Source organism: Oncorhynchus tshawytscha, unplaced genomic scaffold (genome assembly GCF_018296145.1).
Source record: "Oncorhynchus tshawytscha isolate Ot180627B unplaced genomic scaffold, Otsh_v2.0 Un_scaffold_3409_pilon_pilon, whole genome shotgun sequence".
Taxonomy (NCBI): Eukaryota; Metazoa; Chordata; class Actinopteri; order Salmoniformes; family Salmonidae; genus Oncorhynchus; species Oncorhynchus tshawytscha.
In genome coordinates, this window is record NW_024609786.1 from 139,908 (window position 1) to 166,768 (window position 26,861).

At 47.6% G+C, this 26,861-nt stretch overlaps 2 protein-coding genes across 4 annotated transcripts; one reads left to right on the forward strand and one right to left on the reverse strand.

The window, feature by feature from the left end:
• Window positions 1–1,583: 1,583 nt before the first annotated feature.
• On the reverse strand, window positions 1,584–9,498 carry sec61b (SEC61 translocon subunit beta). 2 transcript variants are annotated; one of them, XM_042318090.1, is made up of 4 exons: window positions 9,341–9,498; window positions 8,580–8,677; window positions 6,772–6,879; window positions 1,584–2,138 (listed from the first exon to the last, which is right to left on the reverse strand). In XM_042318090.1, exons 1-4 carry the CDS (start codon window positions 9,341–9,343, stop codon window positions 2,051–2,053), a joined length of 297 nt encoding a protein of 98 aa, XP_042174024.1. In that variant the 5' UTR covers window positions 9,344–9,498; the 3' UTR covers window positions 1,584–2,050. The 2 variants fall into 2 exon arrangements, with proteins under 2 accessions (XP_042174024.1, XP_042174025.1); XM_042318091.1 differs by lacking the exon at window positions 1,584–2,138 and adding an exon at window positions 5,845–6,196.
• A 228-nt stretch (window positions 9,499–9,726) lies between these two features.
• Window positions 9,727–14,988, forward strand: alg2 (ALG2 alpha-1,3/1,6-mannosyltransferase). 2 transcript variants are annotated; one of them, XM_042318089.1, is made up of 5 exons: window positions 9,727–9,928; window positions 10,310–10,483; window positions 10,580–10,717; window positions 12,794–12,961; window positions 13,189–14,988. In XM_042318089.1, the coding sequence occupies exons 2-5, from the start codon at window positions 10,313–10,315 to the stop codon at window positions 13,933–13,935; spliced, it is 1,224 nt and encodes a 407-aa protein (XP_042174023.1). In that variant the 5' UTR covers window positions 9,727–9,928; window positions 10,310–10,312; the 3' UTR covers window positions 13,936–14,988. The 2 variants fall into 2 exon arrangements, with proteins under 2 accessions (XP_042174023.1, XP_024264415.2); XM_024408647.2 differs by having other exon boundaries at window positions 9,727–9,923; window positions 10,312–10,483.
• Window positions 14,989–26,861: the final 11,873 nt, after the last annotated feature.

Genomic DNA, 26,861 nt, shown 5'->3' on the forward strand with positions numbered 1-26,861 from the left:
CAGGAACCAAAGAGAAGAGGAGAGGATGACAGGAACCAAAGAGAAGAGAGGAGAGGATGACAGGAAGCAGAGGAGAGGAGAGGATGACAGGAACCAAAGAGAAGAGAGAGGAGAGGATGACAGGAACCAAAGAGAAGAGAGAGGAGAGGATGACAGGAACCAAAGAGAAGAGAGGATAACAGAAACCAAAGAGAGGAGAGGATGGGAGAAGATCAGCCACTTTATATTTCTCTCTCCTGTGTAGTCCTCTGCAGATCATTTGGTAGAACAAGGCACTTCCAAAGCCAGGATAGTGGGTTTGATAACCGGATCCATCCGTATGTAAAATAAACTAATTAAATGCACATCTTTGGAGAACAACGTCTTCTAAATAGCATATTATGTTTATTCTCCTCTCCACAGGAGGCTGGTGAGGGGAGGACGGCTCATAATAATGACTGAAATTAAGTGAACGAAATGGTATCAAATACAAGTGTGTGTCAATACCATTCCATGTATTAGTATGAGCCTGTCCTCCCAGAGAAATAGAGGTAGAGGAGGATGAAGGGTTCTTCACCACTGTAATAAAGTCTGTTGTAATGGAACGTACCTGTACAGCGCTTTGAATTTATCACATCATTTATGGTCAGCCATAGAAGTCATAGCTTATGGCTATTATATTGTTACTATACAGTGACCTACAGTATATCCTATTTCCCTGTGTGTGTGTGTGAGAGAGAGATTCCTTTGCTCTCCCCTTAGGATGATGCTATTCTAATGCGGTCGAGGAAAGGTTTCCCAAACTAGGTCCTGGGGCCCCCCGTTATTTATTTTTTGCCCTAGCACTACACAGCAGATTCAAATAATCAAAGCTTGATTAGTTGGTTATTTGAGTCAGCTGTGTAGTGCCTGGGAAAAAACTAAAACATTCACCCATGGGGGACCCCAGGACCGAGTTTGGGAAGCCCTGGTGTAAGACAACCTTTGTCAAACTCCTCCTCAGGGACCAGCAGGCCTTTCCATACCTTGAACTGTTCCAGAGCTAGCACAGCGGAGTCAACTAATCATCATGCCCTTGACTAACTGAATGAGGTGTGCGAGTTCAGCGCTACAACAAAATGGTGAAATGTCTGGGGGTCCCTGAGGAGCGGTTTGAAAAAGGCTGGTGCTCTCCTGAACATACCTGATACAGCCTGTACCTGGCAGGAAACCTACACACCTGTCACATACCCATACCGTGCCATGGGTAACGCTTGAACTAGTAGCGCATTTCAATAGAAATCTAACATTAAAGATGTCTATAAACCTAACCGCTCCCTTGGTCCATACAGTATATACACAAAAGGTATACGGTGCCATGTAATTGTCCAGTACGGACATTGATTGATCCACACTAAATTAGCTACACTTTGCCAAAGGCAGTGTACAGAACATGAGCTCTGGGACATGGTTTCCCATTGCACTGTATTAGACCCACATACAGACACTAAAGACCATGATTGGCAGCAGACAAGGTGTCCTGAGAGACACTCAAGGATCATGAATTTGCATGAAGCAGTTTTACAGAGTGTAAATGCTAATATGGACATCCAACACACAACAAATTCTGTTTGAGTCCATTTATTGTACAATATCACAATAAAAATGTTGTCCAAATGATGTTAACAAAACATCTACAGGTTCCAATTCAGGCTGAAATATATAGATGCTTACTGACGTCCTGATGAGGGGACTAGGTGCCTGATCCTTACTGGAGAGGAATCACCCATTGTCATCAACAGGACCTACAGCAGCCAGTAGGAGATGAGTCTCATGTCAGGATTCAGTCCTAGATGATCTGTGTTCAAGGTCAACACACTGGTGGTCTGCAGTTCAGTTTGAGTTGGACACTAGACTGCTGCCCTGCTCTAAGAGAACACCAGACAGATTGGGTCTGTACCACCCGCCGGGACAGGCGAGTAGTGTTGTTGGGGATTCAGGTTGGTTGGTTGGTTGTTTGGTCCAGGTCTGATGTGTTAAGAAGCTGCGCCGCAGGGTCAGGGGTTGAGGGTGAAGGGTCATGGGGCGGGGTTTAGGAGCGGGTGTACTTCCCCCAGATGTGCAGCATGAAGACCGACGCGATGAACAGCAAACTCATCACCAGCACTGGTACTGGACCTCTGAGGAGAGACCACACACACAGGTTACCACTCATACGTTACCACCCATACACACACAGGTTACCACTCATACACACACAGGTTACCACTCATACACACACAGGTTACCACTCATACACACACAGGTTACCACTCATACACACACAGGTTACCACTCATACACACACAGGTTACCACTCATACACACACAGGTTACCACTCATACACACACAGGTTACCACTCATACACACACAGGTTACCACTCATACACACACAGGTTACCACTCATACACAGAGGAGAGACAACACAGGTTACCACCCATACACTAAGGAGAGACATAGGTTACTCTGCATACACACACAGAAAACAGTGGCACAATCCCAAACTGGCCCAATCCCCTACAGCAGTGGTATTCAACTCACCCTACGAGGTACAGAGTCTGCTGCTTCTGTTCTACCTGATCATTAATTACATACACCTGGTGTGCCAGGTCTAAATCAGTCCCTGACTAGAGGGGAACAATGACAAAGCAGTGGAACTGGCTTCCAGGTCCAGAGTTGAGTTTGAGGGTCCTCCAGTATGCACTTGTGGAGCTATACACTACATGACCAAAAGTAAGTGGACACCTTTTCATCAAACATCTCATTCTAGTATAATGAAAATTAAGAGTTGGTCGCTTCCTTCGATGCTATAACAGCCTCCACTCTTCTGGGAAGGCTTTCCACCAGAACATTACTGTGGGAACTTGCTTCCATTCAGGTCAGGCAATGATGTTGGTTGATTAGGCCTGGCTTGCAATAGGTGTTCCAATTCATCCCAATGAAGTTCAATGGGGTTGAGGTCAGGGCTCTGTGCAAGCCAGTCAAGTTCTTCCACACTGATCTTGACAAATAATTTTTGTATCTACCTCACTTTGTGCATGGGGTTATGTATGGTCATGCTGAAACAGGAAAGTGCCTTCCTCAAACTGTTGCCACAAAGTTGGAAGCACAGAATCGTCTAGAACGTCATTGTAGCGTTAAGACTTCCCTTCTCTGGAACTAAGAGACATAGCCCAAACCATGCAAAACAGCCTGAGACCCTTATTCCTCCTCCACCACCAAACTTTACAGTTGGAAGCATTCAGTCGGGCAGGTAGCATTCTCCTGGCATCCGCCAAACCCAGATTTCGTCCGTTGGACTGCCAGATGGTGAAGCGTGATTCATCACCATGGCATAGCGCATGGTGATCTTAGGCTTGTGTGGGGCTACTCGGCCATGGAAACCCATTTCATGATGCTCTCGAAAAACAGTTATTGTGCTGACGTTGCTTCCAAAGGAAGTTTAGAACTCGGTAGTGAGTGTTGCAAGTGGTTCAGCACTCGGCTGTCCCGTTCTGTGAGCTTATGTGGCCTACCACTTCGCGGCTGAGCCGTTGTTGCTCCCAGACATTTCCACTTCATAGTAACAGCACTTAGTTGAGCGGGGCAGCTCTAGCAGGGCAGAAATTTGACGAACTGACTTGTGCTCTTCAGTAAGGACGTTCTACTGCCAATGTTTGTCTACGATAGCATGGCTGTGTGCTGGACAAATCCCCTAATTTGAAGGGGTGTCCACATACTTTTGTATATATAGTGAGAGAGCAGGAGAGAGAAGTAGCCTGGAGCTTAGTGTTGTACAGGGTTTCCACTAGGAAAACGTGGCTCCGGACATTTGACCGAGAGCATGTGAAATCTACTGGACCCATATGCATTCAGTGAGTAACTGAATTAGGGTGTCCACCCACGGTGCTCAGAATGACTGGAATCACATTGAAAATACGCTAATTCATATTAACAGAACATGCAACAACGTGCGGTCCTTCTTACCAAATTGTTATGTGCACATTGAAGATGTTAGAATAACTGTCCACATCGACTTTCCTCAGACAAGATGAGTAACGAACAGCAACATCACTAGCCTGTCAATCTATTAGTTTACCCATTCTATTGGTCAGCTTGTCGAGAAACACAGACTCTTCCAGACAGTTGTGGAAAGATAGAGCCCAAATTCATACAACCAGTAGACATAGGCTACAGCGCAGAAATGCGCACACGGCAGTAGGCTACGCACAAATGTTCATTCCATAACGCAATTAGCATGAGAACACCACTGTCAAACGCAAGCGTTTTCATGTGACAGATGAAAATATCCGGTAGAAATGTAGAAAGAGGGGAGATGTAATATGTAACAACTACATGGGTTGATAATATGACTAGGATTGTGTCTTTGCCTACTGGACAATGAAAGAAAGTTGATATAAAGGAATTGCCTCCACAGATATGGTCTGATTTTGACTAGGCTACTTTGAAGCAAGGTAAAACATACCTCATATGTATTAAAACGTTCAGGTTTCAAACAATGAAGTAAATGTTTTCAAAATGCTTAGTGTCTCCAGCTCATTGCAAAGTGGAGTGTGACGTGCTGATGAAGCCTCCCGTTGACTACGCATTTACTGTTTGAGATGCTGCAGCAGCAGCTCTCACTGACAGATTTTACCCTCAAAGGCTGTCAGTAAGCCTACACGCGTGATAAAGGCTGTCAGTAAGCCTATACGCGTGATAAAGGCTGTCAGTGTACTGTAAGCCTACACGCGTGATAAAGGCTGTCAGTAAGCCTATACGCGCGATTAAAGGCTGTCAGTAAGCCTATACGCGCGATTAAAGGCTGTCAGTAAGCCTATACGCGCGATTAAAGGCTGTCAGTAAGCCTATACGCGCGATTAAAGGCTGTCAGTAAGCCTATACGCGCGATTAAAGGCTGTCAGTAAGCCTATACGCGCGATTAAAGGCTGTCAGTAAGCCTATACGCGCGATTAAAGGCTGTCAGTAAGCCTATACGCGTGATAAAGGCTGTCAGTAAGTCTATACGCGTGATAAAGGCTGTCAGTATACTGTAAGCCTACACGCGTGATAAAGGCTGTCAGTAAGCCTATACGCATGATAAAGGCTGTCAGTATACTGTAAGCCTACACGCGTGATAAAGGCTGCCAGTAAGCCTATACGCATGATAAAGGCTGTCAGTATACTGTAAGCCTACACGCGTGATAAAGGCTGTCAGTAAGCCTATACGTGTGATAAAGGCTGTCAGTAAGCCTATACGCGTGATAAAGGCTGTCAGTATACTGTAAGCCTACACGCGGGATGAGGACAATGAATATACATACTGTACACGCAAACGGCAATTTTATTCCACTAAATTATGCAAATGAACCTATAGACTGATAAGCATGACGAGTTAAATGTATTTCCATCGACTGGTTTTACATCAATAAAAAGACTAAAAAGCATTATTTCGTAATGGGATTTTTTCTTCTCCTGGACAATTGGCCCGCAGCAATTTTATTTATTGACTTAAAGTAGCCAAAAGTCAGACAGGTGGTTCATATGGAGCTCTTTTGAGCTCCAACCAGCCTTATAAACTGGGTGGTTCGAGCCCTGAAAGCTGATTGGCTGGCGGCAGGGTAGCCTAGTGGTTAGAGCGTTGGACTAGTAACCGAAAAGTTGCAAGTTCAAATCCCGAGCTGACAAGGTACAAATCTGTTGTTCTGCCCCTGAACAGGCAGTTAACCCATTGTTAGAAGGCTGTCATTGAAAATAAAAATGTGTTCTTAACTGACTTGCTTAGTTAAATAAAGGTTCAAAAAAATACCACAGGTTTGACAAAACTTTTATTTTTACTGCTTTAATGACAATGGTAACCAGTTTATAATAGCAATAAGGCACCCCGGGGTTTGTGGTATATGGGCAATATATCATGGCTAAGGGCGGTGTCCAGGCACTCAGCATTGTGGATAAGAACAGCCCTTAGCCGCGGTATATTGGCCATGATCCACACCCCCTCGTGGCTTATTGCTTAATTACCACCATTGAACTGGGACCAGTGTTTCTCCTAGCATTATGCTTTCATTGAAAATCTCCATTCTGGCAGATGTGGGTGCCTCTACACCCCATCTAGATCAATTCTAGGGGAAACATTGCCTGGGAGGCAGTAGAGATGTGGTCCTATTGTGTTTCTGCATTCATTGATGAGGATTTGATGAGAAGAGGTGCACCATCCCTGAAGTGGAAGGGTGGGGGGGAGAGAGTGTTACCATACCAACCCCACCCCCCTCCTCTCTGAAGGCTGTAATTGACTTGACCTTTCTGAGTAGATCTTAATGAAGCTCTGAGACCAGCGTTCAACACACACCACCGTACAACCGTCTGTCCTGGACTACAGGAGCAACACCCTCAGTAAGTACAGCAGAACAACTGGAACTGTGTGGAGTAGAGGAGATCTCTAACCGTTGTCAGTAGTGGTCGCAGTCTAGAACTGGAACATACACACCCTGGGGTCTGATCAGCATTTAGCCTCAGTCCCCCAAGTCTCATTTACTGCCATTAAACATTCATGCTCTTCCTCATAAACACTGTACATACCTACTCTGTGTGTGTGTGTGTGTGCGCATTTGAAGGAATCCTAGAGCCTTTGTGAGTGTGTATGGTTGTGTGTGTGAGATGCATATGTGTGTGTGCATTTGAAGGAATCCTAGAGCTTTTGTGTGTGTGTGTGTGTGTGAGATACATATATGTGTGTGTGCGCATTTGAAGGAATCCTAGAGCCTTTGTGAGTGTGTATGTATATACACTCACACTTTGAGTCCTGGTGAGTCCTCAGTGTAGAAGCGCCACATGCCCCCTGTGCCGCCCGCTGACGCTGTGGTCCTGCCTGCACTGCGTGTGCCACTGCTCGTTGCTTTCCTGTGACATCACACATACGAGACACAACATAGGAGCTATAACATCATATACAAGAGACAACAAGCTATTTACATGAGAGCATGTCAGTCACACCTTTACAGAGTTGTCTGCACACTGAAACAATTAACCTTCATTTGCTCCAGTTTTGACCATTTGAGTCTCAGATGGTTAGATGTAAAAACAGAGGCTGTAGGAAATACTGCCTCTGCAGAGACTGTGCAGTTCTAAGCCATATCTGAACCCATAACATTATTGTGTGAAATGACAAATCACAGACACTGTCCAGTGTTTCCCACAGGATTTTCCCCCCAGCAGTGGTGGCAAGGGTAGCGGGGGGAAGCATTGCTACTAGCAGTAACGCAATGACATGCTAGCTGTTCCCATAGACTTCCAGTCATTGAGCCAATTACCATCGATTTAAAAGTGCGTCTCAGCAGAGATATCATGGGTCGCGCTGACGGAGGTTTAACACAGAAAAAGAAACAAAAATGCAGAAAAAATATTTCTTGTAGCATTTTGTAAATGCAGATCTTAAATGCTTATTGTAAATTCTGCCCTGCTTCAGTCAGGGTTCGCTCCAAATCAGTCATGTAAAAGGTCATGTGCTTCAGTTGCACTCCACTCTGATGTGTAGGATACTTTTCTCTGGTGTTTCTTCTCTCCGGCAGCCAGTTAAAATGCAAAACAAAGCATTAGAATCCAGCCAGCTACATTTCCTATAAACATCAGAAATATGGCCATGCAAAGTTTTTGCAAGAAATACCTTGCTTTTTCATTGTAAGCCAATTTACATGTGGCTGCTAGCCAAATAGCGTTGCACTTCTGTTGACATTTGATGAAAACGATTTTCTGCCGAATGTGTTTAACCAATGCATTTTGTGCTAAGTAAAACCAGTTGCACGCCCCTAATCCAAACACCGGTTTCGTAGTATTGAAAGTCGAGTTAAGTGGTTTAAAGAAACGCTGATTCCTTGTTCGTCCGCTTTTTGAAAATGCAGATTTCAAAAAAGCGAATGTGACCCTGGATATACACATTAAAAAAGCAGTGGGCCACCGCTGCTAAATGAATGTAGGGGTAACACTGCCGTTTGAGGTAGAAGTACTATAGTACCCAACTCCCTCTACTACAGCAGTTTGTGTTCAAACTTGCGCCTGTAGTTAATGTCCTGATGTAGTGATTCATAACTGCTGTACTCATCCGCTGAGATTAAAGGGGGCTAAATGAGGTAATGAGTGAATGAGGGATAAGGTAGTAATGGGTAATGATGATGATGACAGCGAGGCTCTGATTACATACTGATTAAGCCTAAAGCACCAACATCTATCTCATGGTATCTACGCAGAGGGATATCTAAACACCATCACTCTACCTACAGTATTGTGTCAGAGAGACAGGGGAGGGTCCCAAATCATTTTACATCCTCTAGTCTACCTAAAATGTAGTTGATTTTAGTAATGTACTCGTGTTATAGGTTGGAGCTAGGTGGTAATGTTGATGCTTGAGGGTGGTTAAGGGTACCACTATGTAATGTCTTGAGTCTGACTGGAGTCTTGGTGTTTGTTTGTTGTAGATCCTTCTGCGTTGGGTGAGGTTGTGTGTGGCTCTTGCTGCCATGCACCATGATGATGTATTGGTATTTTGTTTTTGAAGCGCTTTGAGATTATGAAAGAGATATAGAAATGTAATAAATTATTATTACCTCTGTCGGACTGTGGATCCTGCTGCGCGGGGGGCCACTGTCTTGCTGGGGGATCGGCTCCCTGCACCGACATTAGTTGCACTTGATGCTGGTCCAGGCTGAGGAAGAGACAGTTACTTTAAAACACACAAAATACTAAGATTATAGAATAAAACCGAAATGGAACCATTGGATATGACCCACTTTGGATGTGGGGTTCTCTGAAATGATAATCACAAATAACTTCATCATCATCATCATCATCATCATATATATAAGCTCACTAGCTACTACTAGAGGCTACTACTAGAGGCCCTCTTTACCAGCGATGAGTACCCTAAAGCGCAATGAACAGCGTAGTCAAATGTAATTTCTAAATGATCATGTCATTGCAATGATTGTTTGTGCTAGTCTGGCTGTCTTACATACAACAGAATAAAGATTCGCTGATTCGAAAAATAGCCACGTCTACAAATAGATCATGGATCATCATACTAACTAACTTTAGCTAGCTGGCTACTTTAGATGGCTTCTAAACCTGACAGTCACCTCGGCGGTAAAGAATGATTATAATATAAAACAGCAATGTTAAATAAGACTAATCTATAACATCATGCCTGCAATTGTACTAGGTTAGCTTGCTAACAGAGGCTAATTGAATGTCTCTGTTATGCCTAGCTAAATTGAATGAGAGCTAACGTAAGGTAGCTAGTCAGTTGGCTAAAGCCAAGTTAGAGGTGTACAACAATATAAAGAAAATTGAAAAATTACAGAATTCTTACCATTTTAAGTTGCACTTTGGATTTCAGCTAAAGAAGAAAACGTCAACTGTTCTTCGAACTGAAGTCCACGTCAAAAGGGCAGCAGTGCTGTACACAAATCGCTACAAATTCAGAAGGAATCCAAGAAAGATGACGCTTGTCTAAAAAGGACACGATTACAGAACGAAGGACCATTTTAGGTGCCCTATGTCAAGCCTGAACCAAGAAGCTCATAATTGACATCTATCGGATTCAATTTATTACAAATTGTAGATTAATATATAATCTCATGGTACAAATTATTTATAAAAAAATAGTGTACTTTAATTTCTAATTTGTTTAATCTAATTTTGGAGTTTGAACGAAAGGCAAATGAAAAGTGTGCGTGCCGAGAGAGGTGACGTGTCTCATAGGAAGCGACGTGCTCCAGAGGGTGGCATCTGACTCTATTTTGGTTCAACACAGGGGGATTTTGCCGTTGTAAATGAATTGAACATTTGAGCCATCATGTCGATTAGTAGGCTCAGTGGCATATTAGTGTTCGTAAGTTGACCACTATTTCCTGGACACAAGTTGGACAGACTGCATTATCAAGGAGTGAAAGGTAAAGTTTATGACAGACAACGTCCACACTGAATTAGTAACGAATGCATACTAGCTGGTCTCTGTGATACTAGCTACTCTCAGGTTGATATAAGCTCTGTTCACTGTGTTTAGTGTAGCTGGCGGCTAGAGATATCTATTGACTTTTTCAACAACATCACGGTTAGCTGATGCTATGGAGCTTAGCCAATTCAACGGGAGAACGTTCTATGGGTTGTGGCATTGTAGACTAAACAATCCACCTCTCTGCCATGTCAATAATGTCCTCCATTCTGTAACGTTGTATTGAATGTATTAATACTGTCTGACCCTTCTGAACAAGCCCCATGTTGATGACGAACCTGTCAGTGTCATCAGGCTTCTTTAAACATGTTGTCTGTCTCCTCCAGGATGGTGCGGGTGGTGTTTCTCCACCCAGACCTGGGTATAGGTGGTGCAGAGAGGCTGGTGGTGGATGCAGCTGTAGCTCTACGCTCTCGCGGCTGCAGTGTTCAGATCTGGACGGCCCACCATGATCCCACACACTGCTTCTCAGAGACACTGGACCCAGATCTGAACGTGGTGGGTGTCTATAACAGTGTAATCTAATAACAGTGTTATAACACACACAAACACACTCGCACTGTTTTCCTATCTGACCCTGTTTGTCATCTCCAGGTGTGTGTGGGTGACTGGTTGCCCACCAGTGTGTTTGGGTACCTGCATGCCCTGTGTGCCTACCTCAGGATGATCTACGTAGCTCTCTACCTGGTCTTCCTCAGTGGAGTAGAGTACGACGTGGTCTTCTGTGATCAGGTTTGTGACACACCGTCAACATATTTTTTTTCTCTTCACTTCAGCATAAATCAAATCAAATGTATTTATAAAGCCCTTCTTACATCAGCTGATATCTCAAAGTGCTGTACAGAAACCCAGCCTAAAACCCCAAACAGCAAGCAATGCAGGTGTAAAAGCACGGTGGCTAGGAAAAACTCCCTAGAAAGGCCAAAACCTAGGAAGAAACCTAGAGAGGAACCAGACTATGAGGGGTGGCCAGTCCTCTTCTGGCTGTGTCGGGTGGAGATTATAACAGAACATGGCCAAGATGTTCGAATGTTCATAAATGACCAGCATGGTCAAATAATAATAATCACAGTAGTTGTCGAGGGTGCAGCAAGTCAGCACCTCAGGAGTAAATGTCAGTTGGCTTTTCATAGCCGATCATTAAGAGTATCTCTAACGCTCCTGCTGTCTCTAGAGAGTTTGAAAACAGCAGGTCTGGGACAGGTAGCACGTCCGGTGAACAGGTCTGGGTTCCATAGCCACAGGCAGAAGAGTTGATACTGGAGCAACAGCACAGCCAGGTGAACTGGGGACAGCAAGGAGTCATCAAGCCAGGTAGTCCTGAGGCATGGTCCTAGGGCTTAGGTCCTCCGAGAGAGAGAAAGAAAGAGAGAATTAGAGAGAGCATACTTAAATTCACACAGGACACCGTATAAGACAGGAGAAGTACTCCAGATATAACAAACTGACCCTAGCCCCCCGACACATAAACTACTGCAGCATAAATACTGGAGGCTGAGACAGGAGGGGTCAGGAGACACTGTGGCCCTATCCGATGATACCCCCGGACAGGGCCAAACAGGAAGGATATAACCCCACCCAATTTGCCAAAGCACAGCCCCCACACCACTAGAGGATATCTTCAACCACCAACTTACCATCCTGAGACAAGGCCGATTATAGCCCACACAGATCTCCGCCACGGCACAACCCATTGGGGGGCGCCAACCCAGACAGGAAGATCACGTCCCTCCTAGGGATGGCATGAAAGAGCACCAGTAAGCCAGTGACTCAGCCTCTGTAAAAGGGTTAGAGGCAGAGAATCCCCGTGGAGAGAGGGGAACCGGCCAGGCAGAGACAGCAAGGGCGGTTCGAAACCTTGAAATCAGCCCTTGCCTTGACAGGAAGCCAGTGTAGGGAGACTAGCACTGGAGTAATATGATCCAATTTTTTGGTTCTAGTCAGGATTCTAGCAGCCGTATTTAGCACTAACTGAAGTATATTTAGTGCTTTATCCGGGTAGCCAGAAAGTAGAGCATTGCAGTAGTTTAACCTAGAAGTAACAAAAGCATGGATTATTTTTCTGCATAATTTTTGGCAGAAAGTTTCTGATTTTTGTAATGTTACGTAGATGGAAAAAAGCTGTCCTTGAAACAGTCTTGATATGTTCATCAAAAGAGATCAGGGTCCAGAGTAACGCCGAGGTCCTTCACAGTTTTATTTGATTTGACTGTACAACCGTACAACCATCAAGATTAATTGTCAGATTCAACAGAAGATCTCTTTGTTTCTTGGGACCTAGAACAAGCATCTCTGTAATGTCAGAGTTTAAAAGTAGAAAGTTTGCAGCCATCCACTTCCTTATGTCTGAAACACAAGCTTCTAGCGAGGGCAATTTTGGGACTTCACCATGTTTCATTGAAATGTACAGCTGTGTGTCATCCGCATAGCAGTGAAAGTTAACATTATGTATTTGAATGACATCCCCAAGAGGTAAAATATATAGTGAAAACAATAGTGGTCCTAAAACGGAACCTTGAGGAACACCGAAATTTACAGTTTATTTGTCAGAGGACAAACTATTCACAGAGACAAACTGATATCTTTCCAACAGATAAGATCTAAACCAGGCCAGAACTTGTCCGTGTAAACCAATTTGGGTTTCCATTCTCTCCAAAAGAATGTGGTGATCGATGGAATCAAAAGCAGCACTAAGGTCTAGGTTACCTTTTCATTTTGACTCTCACCTTCACACTCGTCTTTTTTGCTTTCACTTTTTCTGTAGTTGTGATTGTAGTAGATACAACCCTACTCTCTCTCCTATTACAGGTGTCGGTGTGTATCCCAGTCCTGAGGTTGTCTCGTCAGAAGAAAAAGGTTCTGTTCTACTGTCATTTCCCAGACCAGCTCCTGACCCAGAGAGGCTCAGCTCTGAAAAAGCTCTACCGCGCCCCCATAGACAGACTGGAGGAACTCACCACTGGCATGGCTGATATGGTGAGAGTATAGAGCCAGAGAAAGAAGGATTAGAGTATAGAACCAGAGAAAGAAGAATTAGAGTACAGAACCAGAGAAAGAAGGATTAGATTTTAAGAGTAGAAAATACCAACAGTTTCATTCATTTAATTTCAATGGAAACTAGTTTTGATTTTCCCAATTGAGCTCTCTCCTTTGACCTTGTTGATGAGATATCACTGACTGATCCTTCTTGTTTCTTGTCCCAGGTGCTGGTGAACAGTTGTTTCACTGCAGTGGTCTTTAGGGAGACCTTCCGTTCCCTTGATGGGGTCCAGACTGACGTCCTCTATCCCTCGCTCAACACACACAGTTTTGACAGCCCCCCTGAGGAGCAGCTAGAGCAGGGTCTGGGGGGCTTGATCCCTGAAGGTGTGTCCTGCCTCTTCCTCTCTCTGAACCGCTATGAGAGGAAGAAGAGCCTGGGTCTGGCCCTGGAGGGCCTCTCTTCCCTGAAGACCCTCCTCGCCACAGGCGACCAGGCAGGAGTCCACCTGGTGGTGGCAGGGGGGTACGACGGCCGTGTTGCTGAGAATGTCCAGCACTATGCTGAGCTGAAGGAGCTAGCAGCACGGCTGGGATTGGAGGACTCTGTCACCTTCCTGCGCTCTCCCTCAGACAGCCAGAAGGTGGCGCTGTTGCGGGGCAGTGCATGCGTTCTCTACACGCCCAGCAGAGAGCACTTTGGGATAGTGCCAGTGGAGGCCATGTACTGCTGCTGTCCCGTCATTGCTGTGAGGTCTGGAGGGCCTCTGGAGAGTGTAGCTGACGGGGAGACGGGCTTCCTGTGTGAGCCCACGGCCGAGGCCTTCTCCCTGGCCATGGAGAAGCTGTTCAGAGACCCCCAGCTCCGCAGGGACATGGGCCAGGCCGGCAGGAGGCGGGTTCAGGAGAAGTTCTCCCTGGAGGCCTTCTCAGACCAGCTGCACGGGTACATCCTCAGGCTGACCCAGTGACACCTCTGCTGGAGCAGTAACTGGGCAGGGGTGCGTTAGCGGAGCAGCTTTCGGTAGAAGTCGCCCTTCGACACATCTAGATCATCATACCTTCTCTCAATCCCTGCCTAAATCCTAACCAAAGAATGGAGAACTGACCTGAGATCAGCATCTCATTGGTGCATTTTCATCCTACTGCAACTATAGCCAGGTAGAGGTGGATGGGCTAAATATGTAGGGATAAAATATGGTTACTGAGGACTGTGAGGACGGGAGGACAGACTGGGGAGGGGGGTAATCTAGAGGTACGCTGACTGAGGAGGACTCTAGACAATTAGTCATTGTTCCTCCAGGAGGGGTTACTGAGGACTGGATTACAGACTGGGAGGGGGTAATGTAGAGGTACACTGACTGAGGAGGACTCTAGATAATTAGTCATTGTTCCTCCAGGTGGGGTTACTGAGGACTGGATTACAGACTGGGGAGGGGGGTAATGTAGAGGTACGCTGACTGAGGAGAACTCTAGACAATTAGTCATTGTTCCTCCAGGAGGGGTTGCTGAGGGAATGGAGGGATGGAATCTCAGCTCCAATTAACAAAAGAGTAAGGACTTTACCCATACTGCCCCGGGGCCTCTCGTAACAATACCAGCAGCGGCCCTTGGTTCCAGAAGTGTGTGAGGGGGTGACCAGGGGCTTAATGAACAAGAGCTACAAAACCACTAGGATGGGTCTGTAATGTGATAGACGTGCTGCTGTGTGTTTGCACATGCCACCGAGCGCCATTAGCCAGTTGGCAGCCACAGATCGATAAGCAGGATGTTTGCCACTTCCTCTGTCCTTTCAGACCTTGGTTACTTTTCACAATGAGGGAATGTTTGGCCTGTACATTGCTGTTGCTGTCGGTCTCTGGGTTATTAGGAGATGATGCTGTGTGTTGGTCATTATGTGTGTGTAGTATAGAAGGTCATGTTGTCTGCTGGTCAGTCTGTGTTACTAACCTCTAGAAGAGCTCTTATTGACATTCCTCAAGTCTTAATAAAACAGTCAGAGGACACATATCTGGTTTACCAACTCTGCTTGTTTTGTTGTCAAGTTCTTTCTTTTTCTCTTTTGTACCAGACTGTTGTGTATCAGGCAGGTGTCCAACACACGCACACACACTCCAAATCCAACTGTCATCTACCCACTGCAAATGCAATGCCACCGAGAGAGAAGAGGAGTGGAAAAGTAGAGGGCCGTGTTTGTGAGTGTGTGTGTGTGTTCAGTCAATGTTTCAGTGAGCAGAGGAATTAGCAGGAGATGAGGAGGGCTGTTACCACGGTGATTTAGAGACCCTGCTAGGAGGGGAAGATAAAGCGGCCCTCTGGAACCACCAGGGAGAGAACACACACACTGGAGCCATGGGGAGAGGACACACACACTGGAGCCATGGGGAGAGAACACACACACTGGAGCCATGGGGAGAGAACACACACACTGGAGCCATGGGGAGAGGACACACACACTGGAGCCATGGGGAGAGGACACACACACTGGAGCCATGGGGAGAGAACACACACACTGGAGCCATGGGGAGAGGACACACACACTGGAGCCATGGGGAGAGGACACACACACTGGAGCCATGGGGAGAGAACACACACACTGGAGCCATGGGGAGAGAACACACACACTGGAGCCATGGGGAGAGAACACACACTGGAGCCATGGGGAGAGAACACACACACTGGAGCCATGGGGAGAGGACACACACACTGGAGCCATGGGGAGAGAACACACACACTGGAGCCATGGGGAGAGAACACACACACTGGAGCCATGGGGAGAGGACACACACACTGGAGCCATGGGGAGAGAACACACACACTGGAGCCATGGGGAGAGAACACACACACTGGAGCCATGGGGAGAGAACACACACACTGGAGCCATGGGGAGAGAACACACACACTGGAGCCATGGGGAGAGAACACACACACTGGAGCCATGGGGAGAGAACACACACACTGGAGCCATGGGGAGAGAACACACACACTGGAGCCATGGGGAGAGAACACACACACTGGAGCCATGGGGAGAGAACACACACACTGGAGCCATGGGGAGAGGACACACACACTGGAGCCATGGGGAGAGGACACACACACTGGAGCCATGGGGAGAGGACACACACACTGGAGCCATGGGGAGAGGACACACACACTGGAGCCATGGGGAGAGGACACACACTGGAGCCATGGGGAGAGGACACACACACTGGAGCCATGGGGAGAGGACACACACACTGGAGCCATGGGGAGAGGACACACACTGGAGCCATGGGGAGAGACACACACACTGGAGCCATGGGGAGAGGACACACACACTGGAGCCATGGGGAGAGGACACACACTGGAGCCATGGGGAGAGGACACACACTGGAGCCATGGGGAGAGAACACACACACTGGAGCCATGGGGAGAGACACACACACTGGAGCCATGGGGAGAGAACACACACACTGGAGCCATGGGGAGAGGAGTGTGTGAGAGGGTGGGCTGAGGAGGTGGGAGACTGAGTGTGGTGAACGGATCCCCACCCCCCCCAATCGCCACCTGGGCTCTCAGCAGCTCATAAACACAGTGATTTAAAGCAGGAGACTATCAGGCTTCTGGACACACAGGAGGACTGTTCTTCTGTCTCCCCATCTGTCTGATTCTCTGTCTGTATGACTGTCTGTCCCTCAAAGCCGTCAAGTCAGTCAGTCCCCCCTCATCCCTTCCCACCTCCTCTGAGCCCTGTGGTGGGGTAGTGTAATTCTGTTATTGAGACACCATGTGTCCTGAGCTGCAGTGATAACCACCGACTAGGAGCCACCGGCACTCAGGCTTAATTCATTAATGAGACCGCGGGGTTGGTTTTAAATAGGCTCTAATTCCACACACACAGACACCAGGAGAGATTGGGAAGTTGGTGGAGAGATGTATAGGTGTGTGTGTGTGTGTGTGTATGTGTGCTGGGTTTTTATAGATGTGAATGTGTGCTGAGGGGAGGGGGAGGTGAGATGTATCGGTGTGTGTGTGTTTATCTGTTTTGTTGGCAGTTTGGGAGCGTGTACCCTTATTATTACAACATTAAAGATTAACTCTGTTTTTTTAAACCAGCTCTCTGATTGGATGTTAATCATGCTTTCTGATTGGGTGTTAATCATGGGCTAAATGGAGATGAGGGAATAACAAACAAGTTAATCACTACAAGCCTTCCCCTGGTCACAGACCGCTGGGCTAGAGCCCCGAGAGAACAGACACATATACATCTCGCCATCACCTCCAACCCAGAGTGATGAGAAGTCATGAGGATTGCTCCAACTCAGAGAGGGATTGTGCACTTATCAAAAGTCAACTGAATTTGTCTATTGTCTAGGACAGTGGTTCCCAACCAGGGGTACTAGGACCCCTGGGGGTACTTGGTCTATCCACAGGGGGTACTTGAAGACTCATGAGAACATAGGCTTACTGGTAAATTGCAAATGGGGGGCACTTCTGGGCTACTCCGGGCAGAGCTAAATTCAGTTGGTGGTACAGTAACGTAAAGACGTTAGGAACCACTGGTCTAGGATGTTGGTAGTTCTGGTAACTCTGTCCTCCAAATGTCCCTTGTTGGGATGAGTAATGTCATCGTCAGTGTAAAGGGTTAATGCAGAGAAGAGAGAACGCTGTAGGCCTGTAGAGTGTCATTGATAGATTGTTTAAACAAAGCAAATCTGCATTGATATTCATGGGACGTCTTTCAGCGCTGTTTTACATGGAACACGTTAGCAAATTATGTATTTCAGATTTTACTGCTTCTATAAAGTATTCAAATATATTAGCATATACTGTACCTCGTAACTGTTAACTCTGCAGAGCCTTCGGAGTGATACACGCATAAACACACATGTGCACCTGCATGCACACACACACAAACTTTGTGTAAAAGTGATTTAGTCCAGTGACATAAAATAACCATCTCTGGGAGGTTTTAATAAAGCTATCAACAATGTCTGATAGAGGCGTGTTATAGATAGCCTCAATAAAACTCTATGTTTATGACTCTGCAAGGAGAGACATTATAGGACGAACTCTACCAATTCTACAGTAGGCTGTAGGGGCTGCTGCTGAAAACATGGCGTAGACAGAGAGACACAGATCTAATACTGTATTGTAGAATAGGAGTTATCTTTACTGGGAATAGAACTGGCCATATTTATCTAGTCTTGAATCTTGATGTGTTCTGGGTGTCACACTGGTGGTCTCCACTCACAGGCTGTCTCCTTGAGTGTCAGGCAGAACAGAGGAGAGAGGTCACAGGCTGTCTCCCAGAGTGGCAGGCAGAACAGAGGAGAGAGGTCACAGGCTGTCTCCCAGAGTGGCAGGCAGAACAGAGGAGAGAGGTCACAGGCTGTCTCCCAGAGTGGCAGGCAGAACAGGGGAGAGAGGTCACAGGCTGTCTCCTTGAGTGTCAGGCAGAACAGAGGAGAGAGGTCACAGGCTGTCTCCTTGAGTGTCAGGCAGAACAGAGGAGAGAGGTCACAGGCTGTCTCCCAGAGTGGCAGGCAGAACAGAGGAGAGAGGTCACAGGCTGTCTCCCAGAGTGGCAGGCAGAACAGGGGAGAGAGGTCACAGGCTGTCTCCCAGAGTGGCAGGCAGAACAGGGAGAGAGGTCACAGGCTGTCTCCCAGAGTGGCAGGCAGAACAGGGGAGAGAGGTCACAGGCTGTCTCCTTGAGTGTCAGGCAGAACAGAGGAGAGAGGTCACAGGCTGTCTCCCAGAGTGGCAGCAGAACAGAACAGGGGAGAGAGGTCACAGGCTGTCTCCCAGAGTGGCAGGCAGAACAGGGGGAGAGGAGGCTGTCTCCCAGAGTGGCAGGCAGAACAGGGGAGAGAGGTCACAGGCTGTCTCCCAGAGTGTCAGGCAGAACAGGGAGAGAGGTCACAGGCTGTCTCCCAGAGTGGCAGGCAGAACAGGGAGAGAGGTCACAGGCTGTCTCCCAGAGTGGCAGGCAGAACAGGGAGAGAGGTCACAGGCTGTCTCCCAGAGTGGCAGGCAGAACAGGGGAGAGAGGTCACAGGCTGTCTCCCAGAGTGGCAGGCAGAACAGAGGAGAGAGGTCACAGGCTGTCTCCCAGAGTGGCAGGCAGAACAGGGGATGGAGGGTAGGGATGGAGGGTAGGAGGGTAGGGATGGAGGGAGGGGGTAGGGATGGAAGGTAGGGATGGAGGTAGGAGAGTAGGAGGGTAGGGATGGAATGTAGGGATGGAGGGAGGAGGTTAAGGATGGAGGGTAGGAGGGTAGGGATGGAGGGTTGGGATGAAGGGAGGAGGGTAGGGATGGAAGGAGGAGGGTAGGGATGGAGGGATGGATGGAAGGTAGGGATGGAGGGAGGAGGGTAAGGATGGAGGGTAGGAGGGTAGGGATGGAGGGTTGGGATGAAGGGAGGAGGGTAGGGATGGAAGGAGGAGGGTAGGGATGGAGGGAGGAGGTTAGGGATGGAAGGAGGAGGGTCGGGATGGAGGGGTGGAAGGTAGGGATGGAGGGAGGAGGGTAGGGGTGGAGGGAGGAGGGTAGGGATGGAGGGTAGGAATAGAGGGTAAGGATGGAGGGAGGGAGGAGGGTAGGGATGGAGGGAGGAGGGTAGGGATGGAGGGAGTAGAGTATGGATTGAAGGTAGGGATGGAGGGAGCAGGGTAGGGATGGAGGGTAGGAATAGAGGGTAAGGATGGAGGGAGGGAGGGAGGAGGGTAGGGATGGAGGGAGGAGGGTAGGGATGGAGGGAGTAGAGTATGGATTGAAGGTAGGGATGGAGGGAGCAGGGTAGGGATGGAGGGTAGGAATAGAGGGTAAGGATGGAGGGAGGGAGGAGGGTAGGGATGGAGGGAGGGAGGAGGGTAGGGATGGAGGGGGTAGGGATAGAGTGAGGGAGAAGGGTAGGGATGGAGGGGGTAGGGATGAGGAGGAGGAGGGTAGGGATGGAGGGGGTAGGGATGAGGAGGTGGAGGGTAGGGATGGAGGGGGTAGGGATGAGGGGGAGGAGGGTAGGGATGGAGGGGGTAGGGATGAGGAGGAGGAGGGTAAGGATGGAGGGGTTAGGGATGAGGAGGAGGGTAGGGATGGAGGGGGTAGGGAGGAGAAGGGGAAGGGATGGATGGAGTTAGGGATGGAGAGATGGAGGAGGGTAGGGAGGGAGGAGGGTAGGGATGGAGGGTAGGAGGGTAGGGATGGAGGGAGGAGGGCAGGGATGGAGGGAGGAGGGTAGGGATGGAGGGTAGGAGGGTAGGGGATGGAAGGTTGGGATGGAGGGAGGAGGGTAGGGATGGAGGGGGTAGGGATGAGGAGGAGGAGGGTAGGGATGGAGGGTTTAGGGATGAGGAGGAGGAGGGGGGTAGGGATGGAGCGGGGTAGGGATGAGGAGGAGAAGGGATGGATGGGGGTAGGGATGAAGAGGACAAGAGAGGGAGGGTGGAGGGAGGGAGGAGAAGCGGTGGAGGAAGCTAACCTCAGTCTTCCTCTACCTCATGTGTCTGCATACACACCTACTAACCTCTCTGTGCTAAGCTCACACCCGATGCTTAGTTAAACACCCCGGGTGGGGGTTATTTGTGGAGACTTGCCTTGGGCATGGGTACTGGGGTGGGATAGGGAGGGATGTGGTGCATGCGGGCATCAAGGGGGGGGTTGAGGCTGATTGGGGGAGCAGTGGGCCCAGCCTGGTACAGAGGGACCATCAGCACGCCAACCGTGATGCCAGCGAGCCCTCGTCTCAGCTGGAGAGAACAACCTCACATGATTACACACACCGGGGTGAACGTCAATCACTGTGTTTGTGTGTAGCACAAAGACAATGCATGTCTTCTTGTGTATATGTTTGCGCGCGCGCGTGTGTGTGTGTGTGTGTGGATATGTGTGTGTTAGCTGCAGAAAGACAATGCCAGTCTGTTAGTCTGGTTTGTCAATGTGTTGAAGTCTGTGTTAAAGTTTCTGTGTGTGTGTTTATGTGTGTGTGTGTTAACTGCAGAAAGACAATGCCCGTTTTCTAGTCTGGTTTGTCAATGTGTTGAAGTCTGTGTTAAAGTTTCTGTGTGTGTGTTTATGACAATGTGTCCTCCTAACTGCAGAAAGACAATGTGTTTTCTAGTCTGGTTTGTCAATGTGTTGAAGTCTGTGTGTGTGTGTTGCCATTGACAATGCCCTCCTCCTCAACATGTGAGTGTGTGTGTGTGTGTGTGTGTGTGTGTGTGTGTGTGTGTGTGTGTGTGTGTGTGTGTGTGTGTGTGTGTGCCCAGTGATGGCCTGTTAGATTGAGCTGTCAGTTGCCAGGCATCAGATGATGATTAATGTTCCACGCAAACAATACGAGGCTGGCAATGATCATAAATATGCTAATGGCCATTATCAATACACACACTACCCTGACGGGAGAGGGGGAGGGGGAGGCAGGTTACACTTTAATTCAGGTCACTGAGATAAATAGAGAATTGAATCCCCCCCACCCCCCCTCAACACAAACACACACTGTTGAAGCTGATTGAGTGGAGAGGATGGTGTGTCGTGTGTTATTTTGGGATGGGGCGCTCACTGAGATGAAGAGGAGATGATTGGTGTCACAGTAAGGATGCGTGTTTGTTTAGTGTGTGCATGTGTGTTTGCTGTGCGTGTGCGGAGTTTGTGTGTGGGTATAGGAGATGATTGGGGCGGTGTAAGGGATGTTTCTGCCAAGGCTCTGATTAAGACTCTACAGGTTCATTCAGCTATGATCACTGCTACATGGCAGAGAGATGCGGAGAGAGGGAAGAATGGAGTGAGGGAAAAGGACCAGGAGGGAGGGACAGACAGAGACTAGAAAGGACAGAAAATAGAGAGAGGGAGAGAGAGATAATGATGTTGTGGGCCACAGGTTATTATGTCTCAGGCCGTTCTAGTCCAGTAAGACTAACCTGACGACTTCTTACAAAGACTCTCACTGACTGGTCTGTCTTGTCTCTCTGCGGTCTCTCTCTGGTCTCTCTGATCTGTCTCTGGTCTTTCTTTCCGGTCTCTCTCTGGTCTCTCTGGTCTCTCTCTGGTCTCTCTCGCTGGTCTCTCTCTGGTCTCTCTCTGGTCTCCCTCTGGTCTCTCTCTCTCTGGTCTCTCTCTGGTCTCTCTCTGGTCTCTCTCTGGTCTCCCTCTGGTCTCTCTCTGGTCTCCCTCTGGTCTCTCTCTTTGGTCTCCCTCTGGTCTCTTTCTGGTCTCTCTCTGGTCTCCCTCTGGTCTCTCTCTTGTCTCTCTCTGGTCTCTCTCTGGTCTTTCTCTGGTCTCTCTCTGGTCTCTCTCTGGTCTCTCTCGCTGGTCTCCCTCTGGTCTCCCTCTGGTCTCTCCTCTGGTCTCCCTCTGGTCTCTCTCTCTGGTCTCTCTGGTCTCCCTCTGGTCTCTCTCTGGTCTCCCTCTGGTCTCTCTCTCTGGTCTCCCTCTGGTCTATCTCTGGTCTCTCTCTGGTCTCCCTCTGGTCTCTCTCTTGTCTCTCTCTGGTCTCTCTCTCTGGTCTCTCTCTGGTCTTTCTCTGGTGTCTCTCTGGTCTCCCTCTGGTCTCTTTCTGGTCTATCTCTGGTCTCTCTGGTCTCTCTCTGATTTATCTCTGGTCTCTCTGGTCCCAGGTCACTCTTAGATACACAGAGTCATTAGGCCTATACTAATTTAGCACATTATTTCTCCACCCAGCTGTCTCCTCCTTTTCAGCTCTTTTCCCTCCCCTTTCTCTCTCCGTCTACTGCAGAGGGCCGTGGGGGGAGACTGGAGGTACCCATGGGTCTCTCTGACCTTCATCGTCCTTTAACACTCATACACACGCATATAAACTGTTGATGGAGAGTGTAATGTGTGTGTAGGGTGAGGGGCGGGGGTTGCTGATTAGGGCTAATGAGCTCACAGGGGACTGTGGGATAGAGGAGGACCAGCCAATCGCTCACTAAGGGAGTCAGTGTTGGGGAATAGTGAACTATATGTAGTTCAACTAGTAATTTAACTACATTTTGCAGTAGCTTGGTGGTAGTTGAAATAAAATAAAATCTTGGTTGTGTTTCAGTTAATGACTTTTTGTCATGTAGTGGTATAGCAAACTACTGCAACTTTGCAAAAAGAAACGAAAATATGGGTGAAGTAGGAAATCATTTCCTTTATTTTTCAGTGTCATAACTGCCTAATTCTCACACGAAACAGTGTTTGTGTGTTTAATAGTTTAAATTACACATTCTGTTAACATATGACCCCAAAGTGCAATGTTCTTGCAATTTCTAGTCGATGACATTCCAGATGTACATATGATCATTTGTCACAAAGTAGTTTGGATGTAGTGAACTACTTTTTCAAAGTAACTTTAGTTCAGGAAAGTATATTTCTCTTAAGGGTAGCTCTAATGTAGCCTCACTTCTTGCAGTGTGAAGTAATTGGTATCTAGGTTAACTCTACTTTCAGAGTAGCTTCACCAACACTGGGAGTCACACTCCTCTCATTTCTGGGGACGCCTCACGTCCCAAATGTGTCAATCACAGGAGGTTGGTGGCAACTTATTTGGGGAGCAATGGGCTCGTGGTGATGACTGGAGCAGAATTAATGGAAAGGTATAAAACATATTGTTTCTATGTGGTTGATGCCATTCCATTCTCTCAGTTCGGGCCATTATTATGAGCCGTCCTCCCCTCAGCAGCCTCCGCTGGTGTGAATGTGTCCCGGGCACAGGGAAAGACGGTACGGAGGAGGTCTGCTCTCGGTCCTGGGGGAGGGAGGGAGGGTCACAGCTAGAGGGTTCCTCTCACAACCCTTCATGGTCCTTCAGCGCCCCACAGCCATTAAGCTCTACACTCCACTCTGGGGTTGGTCATTAACCATGGTCTGAGGTCAGGGCCTGGTCAATAAGACTTAAGGTCAGTGGTTCACGGTTTAACCACAGTGGGACAAGGTTGTTGTTTGGTTGAGATGTAGAGTGCTGGTGTGATGGTCTGGTTAGCCAAGTGGAGATAACTCATATTAGAAGCCAGACACTGATCTGGAAGCCTGTGTGTTTCTGTAAGTGTGTCTCTGTTAGTGTGTGTTTGTATGTGTCTGCAGGTGTGTGTGTTTCTGCAGGTGTGTGTGTGTCTGCAGGTGTGTGTGTGTCTGCAGGTGTGTGTGTGTCTGCAGGTGTGTGTCTACAGGTGTGTGTGTGTGTGTCATTAGAATGCATAGCGTCTCTCTGTTCTGCAGGCAGAGCCTTAGCCCCGTGCTCCAGAGTGGAGTTATAGATTAGTGTCCGTGGCTGGAGCAGGCAGGGGGCCGGGGGAGCCGCCATAGCCCAGGCTGGGGCAACGCAGACTGGGCACGGCTCACAGCTCATCAGCCTGTCTCTGGAGGGTGGAGAGCTTCACGCGGAGCAGAGCTGTGATTAACCACACTAATGACAGACCAGCTCCCAGCTCCCACTGCTGCCCAACACCATAATCACTGCTTCAGGGTGTGCATGTGTGCGTGTGTGTGTGTGTGTGTGTGTGTGTGTGTGTGTGTGTGTGTGTGTGTGTGTGTGTGTGTGTGTGTGTGTGTGTGTGTGTGTGTGTGTGTGTGTGTGTGTGTGTGTGTGTGAATGTGCGTTGTATGTGCGTGTGTGAAGTGGCTTGGCCATCATTCACAGATTGAGTCACTCTCACTAACTCTGCCTCTCTCTCTCTCCTTCTTTCTCTCTTTCTCTCTCCCTCCTCTCTCTCTCTCTCTCTCCCCCTCTCCTTCTGTCTCTCTCTCCTTCTTTTCTCTCTTTCTCTCTCCCTCTCTCTCTCTCCATCTATCTCTGCTCTCTCTCTCTCTCTCCCTCCCCCTCTCCTTCTTTCTCTCTCTCCCATTCCTAGTCCTCTCTCTTTCTCTGAAGGAGATTAGATCTGATCCAGGCCTTTAGAGCTCCTTCCTACTTAAGAAGCCAGACGCCTGTGAGTGTGTGTGTGTGTGTGTGTGTGTGTGTGTGTGTGTGTGTGTGTGTGTGTGTGTGTGTGTGTGTGTGTGTGTGTGTGTGTGTGTGTGTGTGTGTGTGTGTGTGTGTCAGTGCTCTGGGACATTGAATTAATGATTGAGGGACGGCAGGTAGCCTTGTGATTAGAGTGTTGGGCCAGTAACCGAAAGGTTGCTAGATCGAATCCCTGAGCTGACAAGGTAAAAATCTGTCATTCTGCCCCTGAACAGGCAGTTAACCCCCTGTTAGTAGGCCGTCATTGTACATAAGAATTTGTTCTTAACTGACTTGCCTAGTTAAATAAAGGTTCAATTAAAAATTAAAAATGTGATGGATGTCCTCTGTCCCTCTGCTGATAAGCCAATCCCCTCAGCCAATCTGTCACCAAAGCTGGAGCACTACCCTCTCAGCCACATCCACACACAGCAAGACCAATCCTAGATGGTTCTGTCTAGACCAATCCCAGACGGTTCTGTCTAGACCAATCCTAGACGGTTCTATCTAGACCAATCCTAGATGGTTCTATCTAGACCAATCCTAGATGGTTCTATCTAGACCAACCCTAGATGGTTCTGTCTAGACCAATCCTAGATGGTTCTATCTAGACCAATCCTAGATGGTTCTGTCTAGACCAATCCTAGATGGTTCTGTCTAGACCAATCCTAGATGGTTCTGTCTAGACCAATCCTAGATGGTTCTGTCTAGACCAATCCTAGACGGTTCTATCTAGACCAATCCTAGATGGTTCTATCTAGACCAATCCTAGATGGTTCTATCTAGACCAACCCTAGATGGTTCTGTCTAGACCAATCCTAGATGGTTCTATCTAGACCAATCCTAGATGGTTCTGTCTAGACCAATCCTAGATGGTTCTATCTAGACCAGTCCTAGATGGTTCTGTCTAGACCAATCCTAGATGGTTCTGTCTAGACCAATCCTAGATGATTCTATCTAGACCAATCCTAGATGGTTCTATCTAGACCAATCCTAGATGGTTCTATCTAGACCAATCCTAGATGGTTCTGTCTAGACCAATCCTAGATGGTTCTATCGAGACCAATCCTATGTGGTTCTATCTAGACCAATCCTAGATGGTTCTGTCTAGACCAATCCTAGATGGTTCTGTCTAGACCAATCCTAGATGGTTCAATCTAGACCGAACCTAGATGGTTCTATCTAGACCAATCCTAGATGGTTCTGTCTAGACCAACCCTAGATGGTTCTGTCTAGACCAATCCTAGATGGTTCTATCTAGACCAATCCTAGATGGTTCTGTCTAGACCAATCCTAGATGGTTCTATCTAGACCAGTCCTAGATGGTTCTGTCGAGACCAATCCTAGATGGTTCTGTCTAGACCAATCCTAGATGGTTCTATCTAGACCAATCCTAGATGGTTCTATCTAGACCAATCCTAGATGGTTCTACCTAGACCAATCCTAGATGGTTCTGTCTAGACCAATCCTAGATGGTTCTATCGAGACCAATCCTATGTGGTTCTATCTAGACCAATCCTAGATGGTTCTATCTAGACCAATCCTAGATGGTTCTATCTAGAACAATCCTAGATGGTTCTGTCTAGACCAATCCTAGATGGTTCTGTCTAGACCAATCCTAGATGGTTCTATCTAGACCAATCCTAGATGGTTCTGTCTAGATCAATCCTAGATGGTTCTAGACCAATCGTAGATGGTTCTATCTAGACCAATCCTAGATGGTTCTACCTTAACTCTACCATTAATTCAATACAACAGTACCTTATCTCTACCATTAATTAAATACAACAGTACCTTATCTCCACCATTAATTCAATACAGTAGTACCTCATCTCTACCATTAATTCGATACAACAGTACCTTATCTCTACCATTAATTCAATACAACAGTACCTTATCTCTGCCGCTAATTCAATACAACAGTACCTTATCTCTACCATTAATTCAATACAACAGTACCTTATCTCTACCGCTAATTCAATACAACAGT

What these genes read in the sequence shown, in the direction of transcription:
- sec61b (XM_042318090.1), bottom strand. An exon ending in GGATCCACAGTCCGACAGAG is followed by an intron (nt 6,880 to 8,579) that starts GTAATAATAATT and finishes GTGATGTCACAG; the next exon opens with GAAAGCAACGAGCAGTGGCA. An exon ending in GACTCACCAGGACTCAAAGT is followed by an intron (nt 2,139 to 6,771) that starts GTGAGTGTATAT and finishes GTCTCTCCTCAG; the next exon opens with AGGTCCAGTACCAGTGCTGG.
- alg2 (XM_042318089.1), top strand. Translation starts at nt 10,313, where the DNA reads ATGGTGCGGGTGGTGTTTCTCCACCCAGACCTGGGTATAGGTGGTGCA. An exon ending in TGGACCCAGATCTGAACGTG is followed by an intron (nt 10,484 to 10,579) that starts GTGGGTGTCTAT and finishes TGTCATCTCCAG; the next exon opens with GTGTGTGTGGGTGACTGGTT. An exon ending in ACGTGGTCTTCTGTGATCAG is followed by an intron (nt 10,718 to 12,793) that starts GTTTGTGACACA and finishes CTCCTATTACAG; the next exon opens with GTGTCGGTGTGTATCCCAGT.